This window comes from Perissodus microlepis, chromosome 2, assembly GCF_051167445.1.
Source record: "Perissodus microlepis isolate ML-2025 ecotype Zambia chromosome 2, ASM5116744v1, whole genome shotgun sequence".
NCBI classification, from domain to species: Eukaryota; Metazoa; Chordata; class Actinopteri; order Cichliformes; family Cichlidae; genus Perissodus; species Perissodus microlepis.
Genome location: NC_140462.1, coordinates 29,374,410 through 29,396,367, shown reverse-complemented (window position 1 = coordinate 29,396,367; position 21,958 = coordinate 29,374,410). Strand labels below are relative to the sequence as shown.

Here is a 21,958-nt window from a genome sequence, read left to right as displayed (position 1 = left end):
AAGCATGACATACTTGAAAAAATTGCTGAGTCAATGTACACTTTCAAGGCATATCCAGAAGATGATGACTTCACCAGCGTTGCAAAAGCACTGATTAGCAAGCACCCCTGCCTTACAGAGCCCGGTCTACAGCCAGGATGGTACGGCTGGAAGAACAGCCTTAAATTTAAGATGGCGAACTATCGCACAAAGCTTCGGAAAGTTGGATTTGAAGATGTAACAGTAAATGGAGGTAAACAAAGTAAAGCCAACCCAGAGGGAGAGTACTCAAGCAAGAATGTGAAACGACCAAAAAGAGGTGAAGCAAATTATCTGCCCAACTTTCCTGATGGACATGATGAAATAACCCTCGAAAATGCAAGGAAGGTCATTGCAGATGAAATAAAGAAGAAACTGCCAGATGCCACTCTCATCTCACAGTTGATGGATCTGACATTTCCACTACGTAGGCAAGAGATTGTAAAAGAGGCACCTGCTGTACAGAACATGGCTGAACGGTGGCCAGGTCTTTTCAAAGAGAGACAGGTAAGCTACCTGTCTTAAGGTTTAACAGAAGAATTGAGTTTTATGAAATCATAATTTTCTGTCATCAAAAAGTAAAATCACGCAGAGTCAATGACATCACATGAGTAGAATGTATTGCAGGTAAAACAAAGGTTATTACAAAAAATAACAACTTGCACAAAAGATTTTACTTATGATGAGGATTATGATAAGATGACAAAGCTGAATTGCCATAATTCCCATTAGCTTTATAGGATGAATTTCATTACTTATTATTTTAAAGAACCTTAAGGATTTGTTGGTGAAAATTATTACCTTTGTCACCAAGTGTTCTAATTGCTAGTCTCTGCTGGAAGACATTATACAATAACCAAATAATTTGCTCTTTTCTCTACCCCTCCTTCCTTTCTACTTTTTAAGATATTTGCTGAGTTCTTTAGAATTACCAGCAAGAACCTAGAGGGAGACTTCTTTGAGACTTTGGACCAGCTCACCCCACGTTTTATTGAAATATTCAAGTCCAAAAAAGGAACTACTGGACAGAAACTGACCAAGCTATTGCAGGACATCACTGGTTTTGTGAGTATTTTCTTATTGAAATTTTACTATTTTCATTGTGGCAAAATTGTTTCTTTTTACTAATATTTTCTCTATTCTGTTATTAGACTCAAGATGTCACTGCACTGCGTTCTGTTGTCCTGAAAGGCATTCCAATCATTCTTGGTGATGACGCCACTAAATTTTACAAGACATGCTTTGTAAGTATGTGCACACAACAATGCTTTTGTCTCCATTTCAAAGATCATATCCACTACTAACACAAACACTTTAGAAATGCAGCTGTGTTTATACCGTATATGTTTTACTGTTTAGCTTTTGAACAGTAAAATATTTTGGTTGCACGTTAACAGATAGGTATGAAAACAGCCTATATTTAAATAAAAAGTAAGGAATTACTTTGTAATGTCAGAGAAACTAGATTGCAGGGAATGGCCAGTAGTCATGTTTATAAATGTGTAGCTTTTGTTTAATATACTTGGTTGGATTGTCATTTATGCTTAGAAATATATACTCATATATGCTTTGAGGTATATAATCAATTGTATAATGATAGAGGTCTGATCCTTAGCAGTCTGCAAAGACTCTGTGTGCCTTCCAGAGTGTTCTGGCATGCACACACATCCTAGGGTCATGAGAGAGGTGTACCTTCTCTTTCTGATTTATACTATTGGAGGACACCTACTCTGTATCTGCTTAAGTATAAGAGCCCTTTGTTTAGGTGGACCGCTGGGCTCCTGGCACCAGCTTTGGGGAGTCGTTCACAGGGTCACATCTTGACATACACACAGACGGTACTCTTTGTTCACATGTATGCCTATGTAAGACGTCATATGTTAATGAGACTATACATATTCATGTACCCACAATAAAGAGCGTTGCTACGGGGGAGCTAACTGAGAGTGACTGGGGTTCGAACGTCAGGAACAGCGCTCGTCACGGTTCTCTCCCTCGTGCACGAGCAACACAAAGAGCTCTGGTGACTTGCGTCTTGTTTTTGCCATTGTAGTAGAATTGTCTTGGCGTTCCAGCAATAGGTCTGTGCTAGACAAACCTATCAGCATTCATGCTTATTTTTTTATACATGTACAGTACTTTTTTGGAAGCAGTGTTTCAGTGCATATTAAGTAGCAAAGATAAAATGTTTTCTTATCAAGAGCAAATGTAGTAGGTAGCAAACATGACTTGGTGCTGACAGCATGTGTGTTTTATTGCAGGATACCGAGATCAATGAGGCCCTGGCATCAGTTACAGTTGGTGTGCTGAGTGTTCTGAGTGAAGACGATCCCCCGCAGGGTTCAAGCTCAGTCTATCTCCATCCTACCTCCACTGCCATTGTCATTGAGGGAAATCTGGTCATGGACAACATTAAAGACTTCCCTCAGGCAGTTTGCCTATTATTTGGATTTACCTATGCTTTACACTTGGATTACCCAAAGTACATGGCACATACACTCACATTTATTCAGACAGTAATGCTTGGTTTGGGAAACAAAACTCTTTCTCCAAAAATGCAAAGCCTCAGAAACAGTCTAATGATTTAGATAACCCAGTGGATTACTTGTCAGACTAAAGCTAATAATCAGCGAGGAGTCATCAGACAGGATTTGGCAATTGTTTTATTCATTATTGTATTCTTGTGATATACTTTGCAAAATTCATAGCTATTCATAACTAAGGTGAGGTCAGGCTGGCTTTACCAGTACAGTTCAGTTCAGTACTGGTAAAGCACTTATTCATATTTAAACCTTTAGCATGGAATGCAAAGAAAATGGCAGCATTTGTGACCACAAACGTTGATTCCTTGGCGTTTTTAAAAAGAACAAAAGAAACAAAGGAGGCCAAAAAAATGTGGCTGGAAAAGACTCAAATGTTCTCATGTATGCTTTTGAATTGAAGCAAATCCTTAATTTTTGTCAACAGTCTAAGATTTGATGTTATTTTTGATTAAGGTTTATGGTAACTTTGTAAAACAAAAACATCTTAATAGCATTTTCCATTTTGAAAGCAAATACACATAAAAATTGAAAGTTGATTACAATAATTCTTTAGCAGTACAACGACTGTTTAGTACCAGGTTATCGGGGCATCTTGTTCACTTGTTGTACTTTGGTTAGTAGTACTTGGGATACTGGGGTTAGTTTTTCTGATTAGTACATCTTTTTGTGTGCAAGTAATGAACATGTTCTATGTTTCCTTGTCTACATTAGAACTGGTTCTGCAGTTAAACATAAAACCACAATTTTTTTTTGTTTGTTTTGATTGTTAAGCCATTTAAAAAATGACATTTTGTCTTTACATTTAGACTACCTTTTCATCTGAACAATAAATAATTTGATAGTGTAACTTGAATTACAAACTCATCAATATGAGCAACATAAATTTGATTTCAAAATGCCTAGTAAATATAAGATAACATGAAAAATAATTTTGAATATTCTGAGGTTATTGTTTACATTTTAGGTGAATGAGGAAAAAAATGTTTTAATTGGATAATCTTAAAAAATGCTGAATTTTAACAGCTATTATGGTGCAAGTGTAATTATTTATTGTTCAGTACATATACATAATTGAATCTTGGCTGAAATACATCTTGGCACTTGAAAATAAAAGTTCTGCCTTTAACTAAGTCTGGAGAGTGTTTAAGTGATGTGCTAGAATTCTTTCCCTGTGTGTGGTAAACCTGTAATATATTGATAAATAGATAGTAATTAAGATGAGTTACTACTCTTCAGTTTTCTGATCTTAAATATAGTGTGCTAGTTGCTTAAAAAAAACAAGTTCTTTTAAGTACTACATACTCACATTGGAAAAAGTTGGCCTAACTTTATTATCTTAAGTAATCTTTTACTTAGTTTTTTTGAGGCAACGAGTTTCCTCAATTTTTTTGAGTTCTAGGAACTAATGAGGTTGTACGGTGTACTCAGAATAAATAAGTTGCCCTAACTTGGTCATCTTAAGTAAACTTGACCCAAATTTTTCCAGTTCTGGGAACTACTAAGGTTGTACAGTGTACTCAGAATAAATAAGTTGCCCTAACTTGGTCATCTTAAGTAAACTTGACCTGAATTTCTTGAGTTCTGGGAACTAATAAGGTTGTACGGTGTACTCAAAATGAATAACTTGCTCTAACTTGGTCATCTTAAGTAAACTTGATTCAATTTTTATGAGTTTTGGGAACAAATGAACTTGTACAGAGTACTGAAAATAAATAAGTTGTCCTAATTTGGTCATTTTTAGCTAAGCTTTACTCAATTTTTTTGAGGCAACGAGTTTCCTCAATTTTTTTGAGTTCTGGGAACTAATTAGATTTTACAGTGCAGGCAATGTTTTCAAATAGCGCACAACTTCAAGTTTTATTTCTATATGATAATTCTGCATTATTAGGCAATAAGAACAAGTAGTCTGATGTCCTGTAATCATTATGAAGCTATATTATTATATTATTATTACAATTACATAATACAATTATATATGAAATACAATGAAAGTTTTTGTACAAAGTATCAGTATCGGATCAGTATCGTCGATACCACCCTGAATTTTACTTGGTATCAGATCGGAAAGGAAATCAGTGGTATTGCATATCACTATTGCTAGCTAAAACACCGGTGTCGGCACATAAGGATGCTGTCATAGCCTCCAGTCTGTCACAGGGCTAACCATTGACACAGACAACCATTCACACTCACATTCACACCTATGGGCAATTTAATGTTTCAGATTAACCTGTCCCCTCTAACTCCATGTCTTTGGACTGTGGGAGGAAGCCAGAGAACCCACGTAAACACAGGGAAGAACATGCAAACTCCACACAGAAAGACCCTGGCCTAATGGTGGAATTGAATTCAGGACCTTCTAGTGAGGCAACAGCGCTAACCGCTGTGCCACCGTGCTGCCTGGATAGAAAATCATGACCAAAATAAATAAATTAAACAATAAGGGCTATCAGAAACAGAGGCAATGTCCATTGTGCCAAAATGACTTAAAATGATATAATTTCTCATTCCTGCCTAGGGCTCTGACAAAGAGCTTCTTTCTTGATATTGCCTTTACTGTGATCCATCTATGTAAAATTCTCCTAGCCATCTCACAGAAGCTCTTGTTAAAATGAAATTGTTTTTTTTTGATCTGTTTCATTCATATGTGGTTTCAAGTACTGATGTAATTTCTTGATACAGTGACCACAAGCTCAGAGCCCCAATGACTGAATCCAGGTAATTCTCTAGTCTGTCAAGAACAAAGATATCAAATTTGCTGATTCTGGAATAGCCTGTTGACCCTGGTTCTTACATATAGAGAATGGGAAACAGCAGTCAAATACTACTGCTACTAGTACTAAATCATTCTCATATTTTTATATAGTGTATATGCGATGCTGATATGTATTGCCCTTGTTCATTTTATATATTTGTTTTTATTATAGATTGTACAACTATCTTTCCTTGAAATTAAATTCATAACATGCATAACATTGATTTTTTGCCATTACTGATGTGACTGGGTCGGTTTCTGCTCAGCTGCAAGAGTAAAGGTGGACCAGAGCAGTTCAGCAAAAGGCAACTTTTTCTTTTAAGTTAATGAAACACCACATATAATATTGTAGAATCGCCAGGTGGTTGGGGTTGATGCAGGGCTGCAGGGTGCATGACTCTAACACTGGAGACTGGGTTTGTATCCAGTATCGGTTTTGTGGTGAGAGATTTTTTTTTTCTACGTGAAGCCAGACCATGAACTTTCCCTTAGTGCGGTTAGTATGAAAAAGGTTGGAGTCCCTATTGAACAATATTCCAAAATGAGATTTTTGTGTCAAGATATACTCATTGTATTCATAATTTAGTTTTTTAATGTGTATAAATGAACTTTGAAATATATTTTTTGTTGCAATTAGTTATGCGTTTTATGTAATCATAATTTGTATGACTACAGCTGAGTTCTTGACTGAAGATAAAGTTTCTTTTGACCTTTGACCAAAATAAATTAGGTTTTGCCCGAGATCTGCTCTTTTTGTAGACTAGTGTTTGGCATTTATGCTTCAGTTAACAGGTCACGGTGAAAAGAGACAGACATAATAGAAATGACAGATGACACAGGTCCCCTGGATGAGACAGGTTCTCACTGAGATAGATGACATTTGACTGGAATATTCTACCCAAACATTATGATTTTGTATTTCACATTTTTTATTTCACAGTATCAGACATTGCTAGTCTGCTCATCAGCTGCTGATAAGATGGATAAAATGGAAATGTTGACATTTTTAGTACAGATTCCCACAAAGTATAGCACGGCACTTAAGATGCAACACGAGTTTAAAGTACTTTGGGTTTGAACAAATGTGTATTTGTGACATGGATTTTTAATTTGAAACCCACTCTTCAATCTGTGTTTGCTGAAGTAATAAATAATCAAATCACTGAATTGGTGAAACTGAGTTCAGATACTGTTTAATAAATCACATCTGTGAACAACAAAACCGTGTTAAGTTTAATTCTGGTGTCTTAGATTTTAATGAACAGTTTAGTTGAAACTTGTGATTTTTTTATCAAGTATTTTTCTCCAGGTCTAATAAAATGCAGCCAGAGCAGAAAGCTCAAAAACGGCAATTTCTTGACTGGAGGCTGAAGAGAGCAAGGGGCAGCCTCTATAGCTGTAAAACAAAGCCCCGACAGGCTCCCGTGTTAAAATCACAATGACATTTACAACCTAGCCCCCCCAAAAAGCATTGCATCTACTGATAGTTTCCCGTCAGCAACTGTGAATGGGTTTTCAGAACTCATTCACCTGGAAAAGGGTGTTTGGCTACGGCAACACTGATTAACAGGTGACCCAACAGCTGCTAGGGCTCATCTCCACTGTTTCCCTAAACTGAACTGAACTGGACCTTTTCACTATGTTTGTCCAGTTGGTATTTTTTGGAGACTTGTTTGTTTGTCTGGAATGTAATATTATGGCTTGCTCTGTGGTACAGAGCATCCTAGAAGTAGTGATGTGCGAATCATGAACGAATCGTTCAATACTCGAGAATCACTTTACTGACTCATGAATCATGATGCACAAGCCCAACTGACTCATCCCTGTTGCTGTTAGCAGCAATATATCTAGCTTATAATTCAAATTGTGGAGAAAAACACAACATCCAGTATCTTAACAAAAAAATTTCTGCTCTGAAGTGGAAGAAAAAACCCTGAGTAGAAGCTCACATCAAGACAATAGCGCCTCCGTTCACAGTAGCATCGCTCTGCTAACATGCTAACAGCACATTTGAGCTACTCACCCCCTCCCTTCCTGTGCTGAATCGTAGGGTAAGTGAATCACTCAGGACTCACTAACCCCCTCCCTCCTGGCTCACAGCTTCTTCTTCTTCTTGGTTGGCAACCAATGTTAAGGCGCATTACCGCCCCCTGGCTCACAGCTCAGTGGACATTTAGATGAGAAAATATATATTTGACACATTTAAGGAAAATACTAATAAAATAAAAATAAACAAAATAAATGTTTATTAAGCAATTTTGATAGGAAATTGCTTAATTTTAGAAATGTTTTTGCTCTTTTTTGCTCTATAAAATAGTTGTTTTCTTTTAGAATCATTCATCTTAGCAGTAGGATTTACATGAAAAGAGAAACAAATTAAGTTTGAGTGAAAATGTACATTTTTTGCACTCTCTGGTCAACTGACTCAGTGAATCAAATGACTCAAAAAACCCAATTCACTTTGGTGAGTGACTCATTAAAACTCGATTCAGTAAAAAGAATCAAATTTACCATCACTACCTAGAAGTTTGTGCTTCAAAGTAAATTTCTACTTTTTCGTTAGTCCATTCTTAACTTGGCAGAAGACAACCTGATTGCAATAACTGGTTTGGGGAAAAAAATACTTTTGGGACTCTTGAAGTCTTTGGGAAAACAGCTTTCTATCTTGATCTCACTAAACAGTTTCTCAATAGTTTTCAGTTTAAAATCGTTTAAATTACTTTTTGTAAATTTAGGTTATCCAGGTCATTCATTGGCTAATCATTTATAAGTCTCAAGTCAGTGCAGTTTCACAGTTAGACCTACTTGCTTGTGGCTTTCAAATAGGCCTTCAGAAACCAGTTGGTGATGTCATGATAGCTACATCCATTTTTATACTTTCTACATAGCTAGTGTTAGCTGATAAATTAGCACTCATCCATTTATCCATATAAGGTGACTTCTGGTTCATCAAAATGCACAGTGAAAAACAAATGGGCAACTTCCATCTTTTATATTGTTTGTGGAAGCCAACCAGTGTATATTTTGTGTTACCTATATATAATATCTCAATTTGTTTGAAGATCTGAAACATTTAAATTGACGAACATACAGAGAAAATAGGAAATCCGTAAGGGGGCAAACACTTTTTCCCACTGCTGTACATTTGTAATTTATGTACCTCTGTCTTACAATGGCCTCCAACACCCTCCAGCCCTCTCTGATCAATGCTTGCTGGGCTTAAATTCTAGCAGACAAGAATACAGCTTAATTTCCTTCAGATGGAGAATTTAGTCATGATATGTGGCAGTTGGTAGCTCACAGTGAACAAAAAGCTTTTAGGGTGCATTTAACTAAAGAAAAATTGTGCTCCTCCTGGACACTGAGGCATGTAATTGAAGGAGACTTTTGTCAAAACTTGAACATTATTTTTTAGGCTCCATGTTTTAAGCAAAGAGCTTTAGGTTGAAAAGAAATTTGTCACAATACTGTTATACTCGTAAATGGGATTATCACACAGAGAGAATCCTATCCCTTTGGTGTTGTAAATCTTGGATAGGCTACACAGTAAAATTCTTTGTCAGATTGTTAAGGCACTTCCATTTCCACACACAGAGTTTGTAGAGTATGTGATTACACAGTAAAGATCTCTTAACAAGTGTTACGAAATCAGTTTCACCCCGGTTCTTTTTATTCCTCGGGCATCCAGAGACGGCACTGGAACTCAGTAGTCATTTTCACACAAAACCTTTATTCATCTTCATTCATCTTCATTTAAGCATGCATCTTCTAGAAGGGGAGATGTGCAAGGCCGGTGTCCTTCTGCAAATCTTTCACTCCTTTGTCTGTGAAACACAGTTTTGTAGAAGCAACCCCATCATAAAACCCCCATGGTGTGCTGCAAACTCTGTGTCTGTGTGTGTATGTGCGAGCACGTGAGTGCCTGTGTGTGCGCATACCCATGTGTCTATGTGAGTGCACGTGAGTGACTGTTGTTGGGAAATCAGTTTTACCCCGGTTCTTTTTATTCCTCGGGCCTCCAGAGATGCACCAGAATCAGTAGTCATTTCACAAAACCTTTATTCATCTTTATTCATCTTCATTTAAGCATGCATTCTTCTAGAAGGGAAGACTTGCCAGGCCGGTGTCCCTCTGCAAAATCTTCACTCCTTTGTCTGTGAAACACAGTTTTGTCGGAGCGACCCTATCATAAAACCCCCACAGTGTGCTGCAAACTCTGTGTCTGTGTCTATGTGCACAAGCACGTGAGTGCCTGTGTGTGTGTGTACCCGTATGTCTATGTGAGTGTACGTGAGTGTATCCGCGTACCTGTGTGTATGTGTGAGTGCACGTGAGTGAGTGTATGCGCGTACCTGTGTGTATGTGTGAGTGCACATGAGTGAGTGTGTGTGTGGATGTGTGTACGTAACAGTTAAAGCACTATGTGCGTATATCTCTATGCACGTGCCTTCCTGAGGGTCATAAAAGTCCATCTCCCTTCCAAACCAAAGTTATTCAGTTACAAACTTTGAGACTCCCACCCAGGCATGCCCTGAGGAACTTCCACTCAACATTAACCTCTCTTTGTCTCACTTTCACAGTTCAAACTGGGGGAGGGTCTCCTAGAAATCTACTCCTAAGTTTATGACACACTCAGGCCTTTATTACATCCAGGTCAGTGTCTCTACAATAATTCTACATCCTATCTAACACAATTCTAAACTCTAAAATAGGCTACGCATATCTTCACTGTGCATGTGGGTGTGGGTGCGTAACAGTTAAAGCACTGTGTGTGTGTGTCTCTGTGTACGTGACTTCCTGTCGGTCATAAAAGTAATCTCCTCACCCAAGCTACACCAAATTCCTCTACACAACATAGAAAACAGAGTTAATATTTTACAAACACTGAGACCCCCACTCTGCATCCACTGGGCCATTGGCCTCTTGTTGTCTTACATTTACAGATCAGGTGGAGAGTCTCCTGCAAACCTACTTCCAAGTTATGGCAATTATGAGTTTTATTAAAGGTACAAGCATCAGCAATCCCCAACTGTAGCTTCTTGTCTCCTTTTATGACAGCAGACCCCCAGTGTCAATAAATTCCTTTCCCTCTAAACAATTACACACACTCTCAGGCCTACAGCTAAACCAACTGAAACACACAGACAAATCCTTTCCTATTCATCTGATCTACTGCTGGACCCTCTTATTAGGGCTGCTCAATTAATCAAATTTTAATCTCAATTACGATCTGGGCTTTCAACGATCATTAAAAATGACTGAGCCGATTATTAGCACCTCCCTCGTGCTTTACTCTCGCGAGGTGGCAAATCGAGCGCACCTCTATGCGTTTCGAACACGCGTCACATCAATTAAGAGTACCCGAGGAAAGCTAAGCAGTCGTTATTTGGAGAGGAGAGGATAATGGCTGCTAAAGAAAGAATGCCATTGGTTGAAAAGCGAGGTAAAACTACTTCAGTGGTGTGGAAACATTATGGGTTCGCGGAATCAGACGTGGATCAAGTCGATATAGTGTGTAAACTTTGCTACGGTGTTGTAGCTGCACCACAGGGCAACACTACAAATTTATTCAATCATTTGAAGACCGCTCACAAAGTGACATACGATCAAACAATGAAGGAGCATAGAGAAAAACTCTCAACAACACCTGCTTCATCCTCACAGACCTCCATTCACGCTACCTTGTACAACGCAACTAAATATCCCACCAGCTCCCAGAGACACAAGGAGATAACAAACGCGGTAACGTTTTTCCTCGCCAAAGACCACTGCTCAATTAACACAGTGAACAACCCCGGCTTTAAGAAACTAATCAACACTTTGGACAAACGGTATAACTTGCCATCTCATCACTATTTTAGTCGAGTGGCGATTCCCGCTTTGATGAGTGTCATGATGGTGTCGCAAAGGAAGTGGCTACAGCCCAATATTTTGCCACCACAACGGACTTGTGGTCAAGCCGCACCATGGAGCCGTATTTGAGCCTCACGGTACATTTCATTGACATGGATTTCAACATGAAAACGAAATGTCTCCAGACATCATTTTTCCCAGAAGACCACACAGGGCAGAACATAGCTGCAGGTCTGAAACAAGCACTGGCTATGTGGGATCTGGAGGAGAGTAAACCCGTCTGTATAACCACAGACAACGCTGCAAATGTCATACTGGCTGCAGAACTGAATGGCTGGATGAGGCTCCAGTGCTTTGGGCACAGATTACATTTGGCCATAGGTGAGTAGGCCTAATTCCTACTGAATATGATGCATAATGTGATTTTCTTTCAATAAGTATACAACATAATGCTTCGAATGAATATAATATATAAAAAACTATTTAAATTCAGAGATACTTTTATTCATTCTCACAGTTATACACATTTTCTATGAATTATACAAACACATAAATAAGCTACTTAAAGACTGAATGTCCAACCAGATGGGGATCTAGGCAGGCCATGGTTTCCAGAGTCCTTGAGCAGCAGAAGGCCATTGCCCATGTCCTCTCCCAAGACAAAGGAACCAGGCACCTCATCCCCTCATGGCAGGATATTGATGTCCTTGAGGCCATCAACAAGACCCTGGGACCTTTGGTTGAATTCACTGATGCACTTTCTGGAGAGAAATATGTGAGTGTGTCTTTTATAAAAACCAACACTCCACCTATTTAACAACTCAATCTTGGCTGAGCAAGATGATGACACAGACCTCTCAAAATGCATCAAGAGGAGAATACTGGAGTATCTAAATGAAAAGTATGGTGACTCACCAACACAAGAGTTGCTTGACATAGCCACTGTCCTGGACCCAGGGTTCAAACTGAGATATGTAAGCGAGGTCAGCCAAGAGACAATAAAAGCCAGACTGACAATGGAAATGAAGTCCATCATGGTATTTATAAAGATACTAAACATCTATCTATCTACCTATCTACCTATCTATCTATCTATCTATCATTATTTATAGTAATTATTTAAGGATTGTATTTTAGAATGCCAAACCTGAGACAGATAAAACTGGTTCCTCATTCTGTGTTGCTGTCATTTTATGTTTATCCCATTAAAGGAGGCTGCAGTGATGGGGACACCCGTTGGTAACACGGAGGTTGCTGATGATGGTGCATCAAACCAAAAGAAGAGGAAAAAGGGCCTAAGCATCTTCTTTAAGGCCCCTCACAGCACAGCTCCAGGTGCAGAACATGCTCTTCAACTGGAGCAGGCCATAGCTTTTGAGCTTCAGGCCCACTCCAGGCAGGGACCCTGGACACAGAGGAAGACCCACTGGGGTGGAGGAAGCTATCACAGAACCTCTTCCCACGACTCTCCATCCTGGCAAAGAAATATCTTTGCATCCCAGCCACAAGTGCCTCATCAGAAAGGGTCTTCAGCACTGGTGGAAATGTTGTCAACTGCCTGCGTGCATCCCTGAAGCCTGATCATGTCAATAGGCTGGTGTTTTTGGCTAAAAACCTTTGAAAGGTTGCAGGAACCATGTTTTGTTGAGCCATTTTGAGATTGTATGGGACTTGGGCCTACTAGTTTTTATTTATTTCTTATGAAAGGTACTACTTTCAGTGTTTAATTTTATTTTTGTTCAGGCAGCAACTTTAGTTGACATACCTCAATGTCAGTTTGATGCAATTGTGCATTTTGTGGCTACACAGCTTGCCTTGATGTTTGGTTATTTGTATGCATAAATATTATGCAGTAGTTTGAAGTTCACTAAACATTAATGTTTACATTTTTTATTTATTTTTTATATTGCAAACATTTGCACGTTATCAGTATTTGCACACCATTTTATATTATTTTTTGACAATCTTTAAAGCAATTATTCAATACATTGTTATTGTTAAATAAATATCGTGAAATAATTGAGATCTCAATTTCATTGAAAATAATCGTGATTATCATTTTCGCCATAATCGAGCAGCCCTACCTCTTATCTAAGCAAATTTAACACATTGTATTCTAATAATTGTTTTCTTGTACTCACACAAGGTAAATAATACTTTATTAAAATCAAAATGCATTTTGGGTAACAGTTTAAACATTCCACAAACTGTTCTTGATATTCTTATTGATAAAAACTTACTCAACTGGTCATACTTTTCTGTATCCTGCAAATATTGTACCATGAAAAACAAACAAAATTTGCCACAAAAAAGATCAAAACCACAAGTTTGCAGCCAGAAAAATGTGAAACTGGCTACTTAAGCTCTTTGAAAGTCAATAAATCAACGTACCTGCACTGCTAATCTGTCATAATCAAGTCACTATATCATATTTAATCTACACAAGAAAAAAAAAGGTTTTTTTTCCCTTTTTGCCAGCACAGTACAATAACTTTAGTATTGTTGTCACCATGAAGTTGCCAGAGAACTACTTGTGGCTGTGTTGTTTTTCTTACCAAGTACTTGCTGTGTACTGATCTTACAGAACACACCAAAGCAAGAAAATACACACTTTCTTAAAATATCAATTTATTTTTTGAATACAAAACATTATCTTTGTCTTTATGTTGTGCATTTTAATGTGTTTTTTTTCCATTATGGTCTTATCATTGTGGCAGTGACATTATGCAGCCAAATGGAGCAAAGCTGTTCAGCCCAAATTGTCATCGCTCATTGACAAAATACAACATTATAATTAGAGGGCAAAACCTGGTCTTGCTGCTTCATGTCATACAAAACGGAGTTTAGAAATGCAAAAGCCATTGTATGATCTGAAAGAATTAGATGCAGCGCTGGCTTTCATATCTTATTTGCTCTAGCCAAGAATATTCTGACATCAAAGTGCATTTTTTCCCATTTTCTATCCTGCATGTTATTCTATATTAAATGAATTTGGAAAATGAAATGAGATCAAGCTGCTGCTGAGAAATTCCAGGTTTATGAAAAATTATAAAATGTCAGTGTGTGTCAGGATTATGACACAGTTAGATTGACCTTTTTTAGGGATTTGAAAAGTGGGTGAATTCATGCTGATATCACAGCAGCTTGTAAATTTACTAGTCTATTTTATTACTTTGGTATTCCTACATTTGACCTTTAGGTGTTTAAAGAATGTTCCTTTGTACTGAGGACTCCAAAGCATGCAAACACAATAAACCCCCAGGAAACATTTTTATAAACATCTTGTAGTTTCCTTTTCGTAGCTGGCAGAAGTTAATCCTGGTCCTCTGCAGCCTATCTGTTTTGAGGTTTGAGAGATGCTCTTCTACTTTGCATTTAACAAGTGGTCACTTGAATGGTGTAATTAGTGAATTAAATACTTGTGTTACCTTGCAGTGAGCAGTGAACCTAATAATGAAACCAGATAGTGTATATTCCTTATATAATTACTGAACTTATAAAACTCAGAGCAAAATACACTGGTTTGGATCAGTTTACATAGTCACTCGATGATGGAAAAGTCAGTTTGAAGCTTACAGTCTAAGTAAATTAATAGATAAACAACTCTGTAGGAGAGGCAATTCAATACAGAGTCATCAGGTGATATTTGAATAAATAAGGTGCCTAAAGTAATTGTTGGGTGTTGGAAGAGATGAGAGAAATCGTAGGCTGTAGGCAGGATCAAGTAATAAGATGAAGCAAGAAACTGAATAGTGACAGCTGGTGGGCAAGGGTGTCATGCTAGGCCTGAAATAAAAGAAGAGGTTTGTGTGCATACCTGGCATTAATCAGGTGGACAAGAGGAGGAGGAAGTTGTGATTTCCATCCAGAAAAAGGCATGCTTACGCTTGGATTAGGTTCATAGCAAAATTAATAATTAATGGAAAGTTTAATACTTGCCACAGCATACATACTTAATAGTTTCTATGAGAGTTAGTAAGTTAATGCCTGTTTTAGCATAGATTTTCTACCACTTCCTTCACATCTGTCATCCTGTCAAATGGATTACTGTCCAGAGTTACATGTAGCAGAGACTAAACTCAAGATATGCTGGCTATCACTTTCAAACCTGTCAACCTTTCTACAAGATGGTTTTGTAGCTATGCAAGACCAAAAGTTAGATGAAGTGTTTTCAAAAATTTAAAGGGAGTTCCTCAAACTGATCACTAAACTCTGTACACAAGCATAATACGTGGCAAACATAACAGAATAACACACCTCAGACTATCAAAATTATAGCGAAATCCTATTATTTTTATCGCATTCATAGATAGATACATTTACTCGACACTGCCCATTCATGACATTGTGTCTTGGAAGCAAATTTGACATAAAATGTAGCTATGTCAGTAGAACTGTGGTGTGTGGTGTGTTTTACGGAAAGGCAAACAGGCTAAAACCAAAATGAGCTGAGGAATACAGCTCTAGATCTTGATTTTAAATTTCATATTATTAAAACACACAAAAAATACAGCTAAATTAAAAGGGTTGAGTGCTATGTGATATACTCAGCTGTCAATATATACTGAGAAAAGTGGGACATGGTAGGAAGTGAAGTCTCCTCTCATCATAAAAGTTTTCCTTGTTTACTCTAACCTGTGCAAAAGGACTGCTACACTAATCTGAGATGCTGATATCAGAACAGTGAAAACCAGCACATTAGTCTCCCAATAAAGACCAGAGATTTATTCAGCTTGACAAACTCAAGCCATAAAGATAAACACTACAGATTCCAAGCAGAGTCAATCCAGCTTCCAGCAACAGTAAGTTAAAGAATACAAGCAAACAGGCTAGAAATTTAAAGACAGAGCAGTGTTCAAGTTGAACAGTGAGATTATATTCACTTTGATACACTAAGTTGATTTCATTTATTTCAGTTCATTAAAGCCCCAAATCAAAACAAGGTTCCTCAAGGTGCTCTACACTGTAAGGTAAAAACCACAAAGGAAGCAGAGAAAACCCAGCAATATTATGACCCCCTTGATCTTTGGTGACAGTGGAAAGGAAAAACTCCCTTTTAACAGGAAGAAACCTCCAGCAGAACCAAGCACAGGGCTGAATGTCTTGATGATTAGTAGGATGATGTCTATTAACCATAAACTTTTCTCTGATGTGGAGGATTTAAAGAGTAAGTTTGAATGGCAGCAAGTACAAATAAATTTATTAAACTACTAAACTAAAATGTGAGAGCAAGTGTCACAATGTCTATATTATGCCAGTTAACCTTAAGCCAAAACATATTTGACCTGGCCTGTTGAACTAATGGAAACCCTCACAACAAAAACTCTTGATTGTTTAGCTTTAAAGCATTGTGCATGAATTTTATCCAGTGGTTTTACTTTGTCACCAAGACAGTTAAGGCTTCCATTTTAGACTCCAAGCATTTTTGTTTATATTTCTGATAACTATTCTTTCATCAATTTTTTTCAGTTTTCTCCTCTATCGCCTCTATTTTTTATTTATTTGGGGGTTTTTTTGTGGTCTCTACTGGGAAGGGAGTCCTGAAATGTGAACTTGTGAAATTCATTTGGCATGCAGGGCAAGTTTTCTTCTTTTTGTAGGTCATCCTTGGACAAACTTCAAAAAGGTGGTGGTTAGAGAAGTAATGTAATCACTGCTCTTTTATTTAAAGTCCTATTTTAGGAGTAGATTACCTGCCTGAATATTTTGTCTTCCCTTTTAATATTCCCTATATTATGGCATTCATTATATTACACCACATTTAGTATGCTTTTATATGGTATTTCATTTTACCCATATAGAGCTTAAAGCTTTGTTGTTGTTCATTCATTTAAAAAAACAAAAACAAAAACAACATAGCCATCCTTTCAAGTACCCTGTGACTTCAAGCTGTTGTTAAATCTGCCAGAGAGTATCTCAGTGGAAAGAGCTACTGGGTGCCCAGAGTTTTACTGAAACTGTTATGGTTATACTTCCCTTCCATCACTGCATGCTCACTGTGTTAATTTCTCAGATAGGACCAAACCCCAGTACTCCACTGAGCTCCTGCAGAGATTCTAAACCAAGGACACATTTGAAATTAGCTCCCTGGAGTTGGTAGTGCTTTATGTTTAAAGTTGTATGGAGTTGTATGAAACTATATAAACTCACATATCTTTCCACAGTGCATGAATATAGTAGCTGCACAATGCATTCATTTATTTATTTATCTGATTTTGTGAGAACCTGTATAGTACGTAATCAGTGAAAGTGGAAATAGATACTGCTCAGAAATGTTTAAAAAAAACACACTGATTCAGTGATGTTTAACTATATTTTCACAGTTTATGATCATGCTGCTAGACCCTGTGAAACAATTTATTCAGATTCATTTTGTTGTAATAAAACCTATAGTGGTGTGAAGTGGTGTGCTCTCATCCTGATTTGCTATTTATTGAGTGTATGTCACACTTAGGTGTTTCAGATCATCAAACAAATTTAAGTATTAGACAAATATAGCACAACTGAACACAAAATGCAGTTTCTAAATGGAAGCATTTATTGTTAAGTGTGAAAAACCAAACCTACATGGCCTGTGTGAAAAAGTGATTGCACCCTACCCCTCCTGGACGATCTGATATCCTCGTGTTGGTGTTGTTCCCTCATCATCATAAATAATGTTGTTCCAGGTTCAACATTGCAAGTGACCAATCACCTTCTCCTGACGTCATCCGCGACCTCGAAAAAAACAAACTCCTTAAAAAAATCTACTTCACTTGCGAGAAGAGAAACCGCCTCTATCAGATCATCCACACCTCCTATCTGCTTGGGCCACCCTTAGCAGCAACAATTGCAATCAACTGTTTGCAGTAACTGGAAATGTCATGGGTTGCTTAGAGGGTCCACTCGCAGGACTCCTGAGTAGCATTTAAACAGAGACTGTTTATTTACAGATCTTCACCAAGTGTATGTACAGACAGTGCGGGGTTAGTGCTATATACAAGACGTGAGGGGCAGGGGTCCGGGGCTCCAGGGAAAACGGGGAAATCACACACGCGCTCAGTTCAATCTCTCTCTTGTCCGCTAGCGACCAGTCACTCCTTCCACACTCCACACGGGGAAACACGGGGACGGGTCCGGGGAATCTAGGAACAAAGAAACATTCGTTAAGTCTCTGAGACGGAGGCACAGGAAACTTGAGCTAGACGTGTACTGACTAGAGCCTTCACAACAATCCAGCGTTGAACAGCTGATCTCCTCCTTCTAATATACCAGCTGGTCTGATGAGGCCCAGGTGTTCACAATCCAGGAAGGCGTGGACCGAGGGTGTGAACCCGCCATGAGTTCTGCCCTGGCAAAACAAGGGAGAGAGAGGGAAAAAGAGAAGAGAAGGAGGGCTAGGAGTGGAGAGATTCTGATCAGCACCTGGCTGATCCTGCAGGTCGTGACAGGATCAGGAGTCTTTTACAGCCCTGTGGTGGAATTTTGGACCTCTCATCTTTGCAGAATTATTCTAATTCAACTACATCAGTGGGTTTGAGCATGAACCACTTTTTTAAGGTCATGACACAAAAGCTCAGTCGCATTCAGGTCAGGACTTTGACTAGGCCACTCCAAAGTCTGCATTTTATTTTTCTTAAGCCATCCGGGGATGGACTTTCTGGTGTGTTTTGGATCATATCAAAAGTACAGACATTCAGGGCTTAAGTAGAAATACAGATACTGGTGTTGAAGAATAATCCAGTAAAAGTTGAAGTACTGATTCATCTTCTTTAGATAAGTAAAAGTAAAAACAGTGCACAGTCTGAAATGTGCTCAAAGTGAGAAAGTAAACAGTATCTCTTTTCATGACATTAATTTTTTGGTGCAAAGCTAACTAACCCCGTGCTATATTAAAGTAATAATAAAATAATAACAAATAATAATGCAAACTTTACTTCAGTCTCACATGTACAGACACAATATCTGATTTAAAAACATGAGGACTTACGTGTAAGCTTTACATTTCCATTTATCAAACACCACTGAGCAGCTGACCTTTAAATATAATCTCTCTTCTTCCTCTCCTGTCCTGCATTTCTAATCTTTTGCATCTCTGAGTGTAGTTTGCTCTTTTTCTTTTTTCTTTTCTCTCCCTGTGAAACACAGATAGCTGAACATTCTACTAGTATGGTGCAGTAATGAAGTATTTGTACTTTGTTACTTCCCACCTCTGCAAACATACAAAAAACTGGAAATCAGGAATGGGACAAACACTTTTTCACACTACTGTATTTGGACACTGCACAAATATAAGAAAGGAATGAAAGATTTTTTTTTTTTTACTGCCAGATTCTTTACTTAAGCCTGAAATAAAAAAAAAAAACATCAAGGACAGAAAGGGAAACATGCCACTGCAGTATGGCAAAATTAAGTCTTTTATCTAAGCTTATGTAAAAAATCAAGACCCTGTATTTTTCTCATTCTGCAATACTGTGAAAATCTGAAATAAGCTTAGGTATGAACAACCAGGTTACCTTTGTCCCTTTGCAAAGGGTTCAAATAACTGTATCAACAGCATTTTTTGACAAAGAGGGACAACAAGCCTATAATATTTATACAGACAAGTTATCTATCTGTCCTGTTCATAGACTAAATCCAAAACATTGTTGATAGTTTGTACATCAACATGTGGTATACGTGAAAGATTGCATAGAGAGAGAATGTGACATAATAAAGTCTTTAATAAGGTAAGCTTGACACAGAGCAGAAAGATTTAAAATTACATTGCTTCCCTCTCTTTTCATCACTCACTGAATACATAAGTATTCACAATTATAACACTGGTGATAATAAGACCGCATATTAGCTTTCATGCCTGGTTTTGTTTGCATTTGTCACACTGCGGTATGGACAAAAAAGAGAATTAATCCCTTTGTTTTGCCATCGTGTACGGAAGCAATTCAGTTTGTCACCCTTTGCTCCTCTGTTGCCCAGTGACTGGAGTTCAGGAGCACCAGCAGAGCTCAATCAGCACTCCTCCTTCACCACTGAAGCGACAAAGCAAAGGTGAGACTTTTTTGGCTACCCTGGTTTTTTCGTGCAGCAGAGAACTTTCATTGTTCCCACCTGCTCTTGATGTTTGCCAGAATAAGTTGATGTTTATTCAGAGTGGGGGACAACTTCCTTTACCTTTCTGTGAATCTGGGATAACACAAAAGCCAAAGTTTTGCAGTATCTCAAAATGTCACTTTCACAGTGGTCAGTGTCAGGTCAACAGATCCCACCCCAATCTCTTGGAACCTCCCAAACACGATTTCATAAGCACTGAAACATCAGGGTGAGGAGAGCACCCTTAAATTAGAAAAGAGTAAAGAGTCCATATCTGAATTCGTCCTTTTAGAGAGTGTAAAACATTTCAGCTTTTGTATAGTGGTGTTTGCTATGCCAAGCAGGACTATATTGTATTTGACATGGAAAAGGGCCAAAACCTCCCCATGTTACTGTTATCCGTTGAGAGCATCATGGGAGGACCAGATTTGATACATTAAACATTTTAAACTGTGTCGACGATAGCTGCACATTTATGTTTGACCAGAAGAAGCGTGTGATAGTAAGGCATTCATTTCTGAATTTGTCCTTGTAGGTCTGTTTGTCAAAGTCACAATCCACTCCCACGGAGATATGTGAGGTGCATTGCAAAGAGCCAGACTACATGCACTGTGTCTGTGTGTGTGTGTGTGTGTGTGTGTGTGTGTGTGTGTGTGTGTGTGTGAGGGCGTGTGTGTGTGAGAGAGAGAGAGAGAGTCAGAATTATTATAGTTCTGTATTTTCTAATTCTCTTTTAACTTTTAGTTTTAATTAATAACTGATTTTTTATTATTTTTCATTGAGGGCATGTGCCACCAAGGTTATTATCATTAACGAAAACTAACGAAATAACGAAAACTAGAAGTGAAAAAACATTTTCGTTAACGGAAATAAAAATAAAAACAAAAAAAGGAAAACTAACTAAAACTGTAATGAGTGTTCACAAAACTAACTAAAATTAACTGAATTTATAGCAAAAATGTGTTTAGTTTTCATTGAGGTGTGCGTGTCCTACAATAGTCAAGGGTGAAAATGAAGTTTAGTTTCCAGATTTTTTCTTGCTGTCTCATTATGCCAGCAGGTGGCAGTACGTTAGTCGAGTCGTCTGTGTTGCTGCTCCGTCCACGCGCAGAATCATGTCAGGAAAAGTCGGGAGAAAGCGCCAGAGTCCAATTTGGGATTACTTTGAATATGACTGTGTTTTGGATAAAGCAAGTGTCTTGTAGTGGAAAGAGACAAATTATGAGGGACATTTCTAAAGGGAAAAAAATCCCACAAACCTTAAAGTGCACTTGAAAAGCTCACACAAGAAGGCTAACCTAGCTTACCTTGAGAAGGTAAGGGAGCACACTCAACCCTCATCCCCAGAAAACAGAAGCTAACCCCAGGCAAGGCAGCGTGATGCATCCCAAGACAACAGGACTGGGATATCTACACAACTGTGTGAGTCAATTGCCTTCAAAAAGTTTATCAATTCACTTGAACCAAAATTACGAACACCCGGTGCTGCAAGAGTTAATAGTCTCATTGGGGCCAAGATATACATTTTATAGTTGCCTGGTATCAATGGTTGTTCATCTGCCTTCATTTATTTATTTATTTAAAGAACCCATAGGTGGGAATGTGAGTTGTCTGTCTCTGCGTGTTAGCCCTGCGACAGACAGGCGACCTGTCCAGGGTGCAGGGTATGGTAGCTGGAATAGCAACATACCCAATGATAAGCAGAAGAGAATGACTGATA

General features: G+C 38.1%; 1 protein-coding gene and 1 pseudogene across 1 annotated transcript; both read left to right on the top strand.

The window, feature by feature from the left end:
* Positions 1-171: 171 nt before the first annotated feature.
* Positions 172-9,935, top strand: LOC146392872 (uncharacterized). The gene is made up of 5 exons (XM_084938162.1): positions 172-525; positions 925-1,083; positions 1,170-1,262; positions 2,280-2,450; positions 9,897-9,935. The coding sequence occupies exons 1-5, from the start codon at positions 172-174 to the stop codon at positions 9,933-9,935; spliced, it is 816 nt and encodes a 271-aa protein (XP_084794288.1).
* A 1,838-nt stretch (positions 9,936-11,773) lies between these two features.
* LOC146392871 (E3 SUMO-protein ligase ZBED1-like) lies at positions 11,774-12,790 on the top strand (annotated as a pseudogene).
* The last annotated feature ends 9,168 nt before the right edge of the window (positions 12,791-21,958 follow it).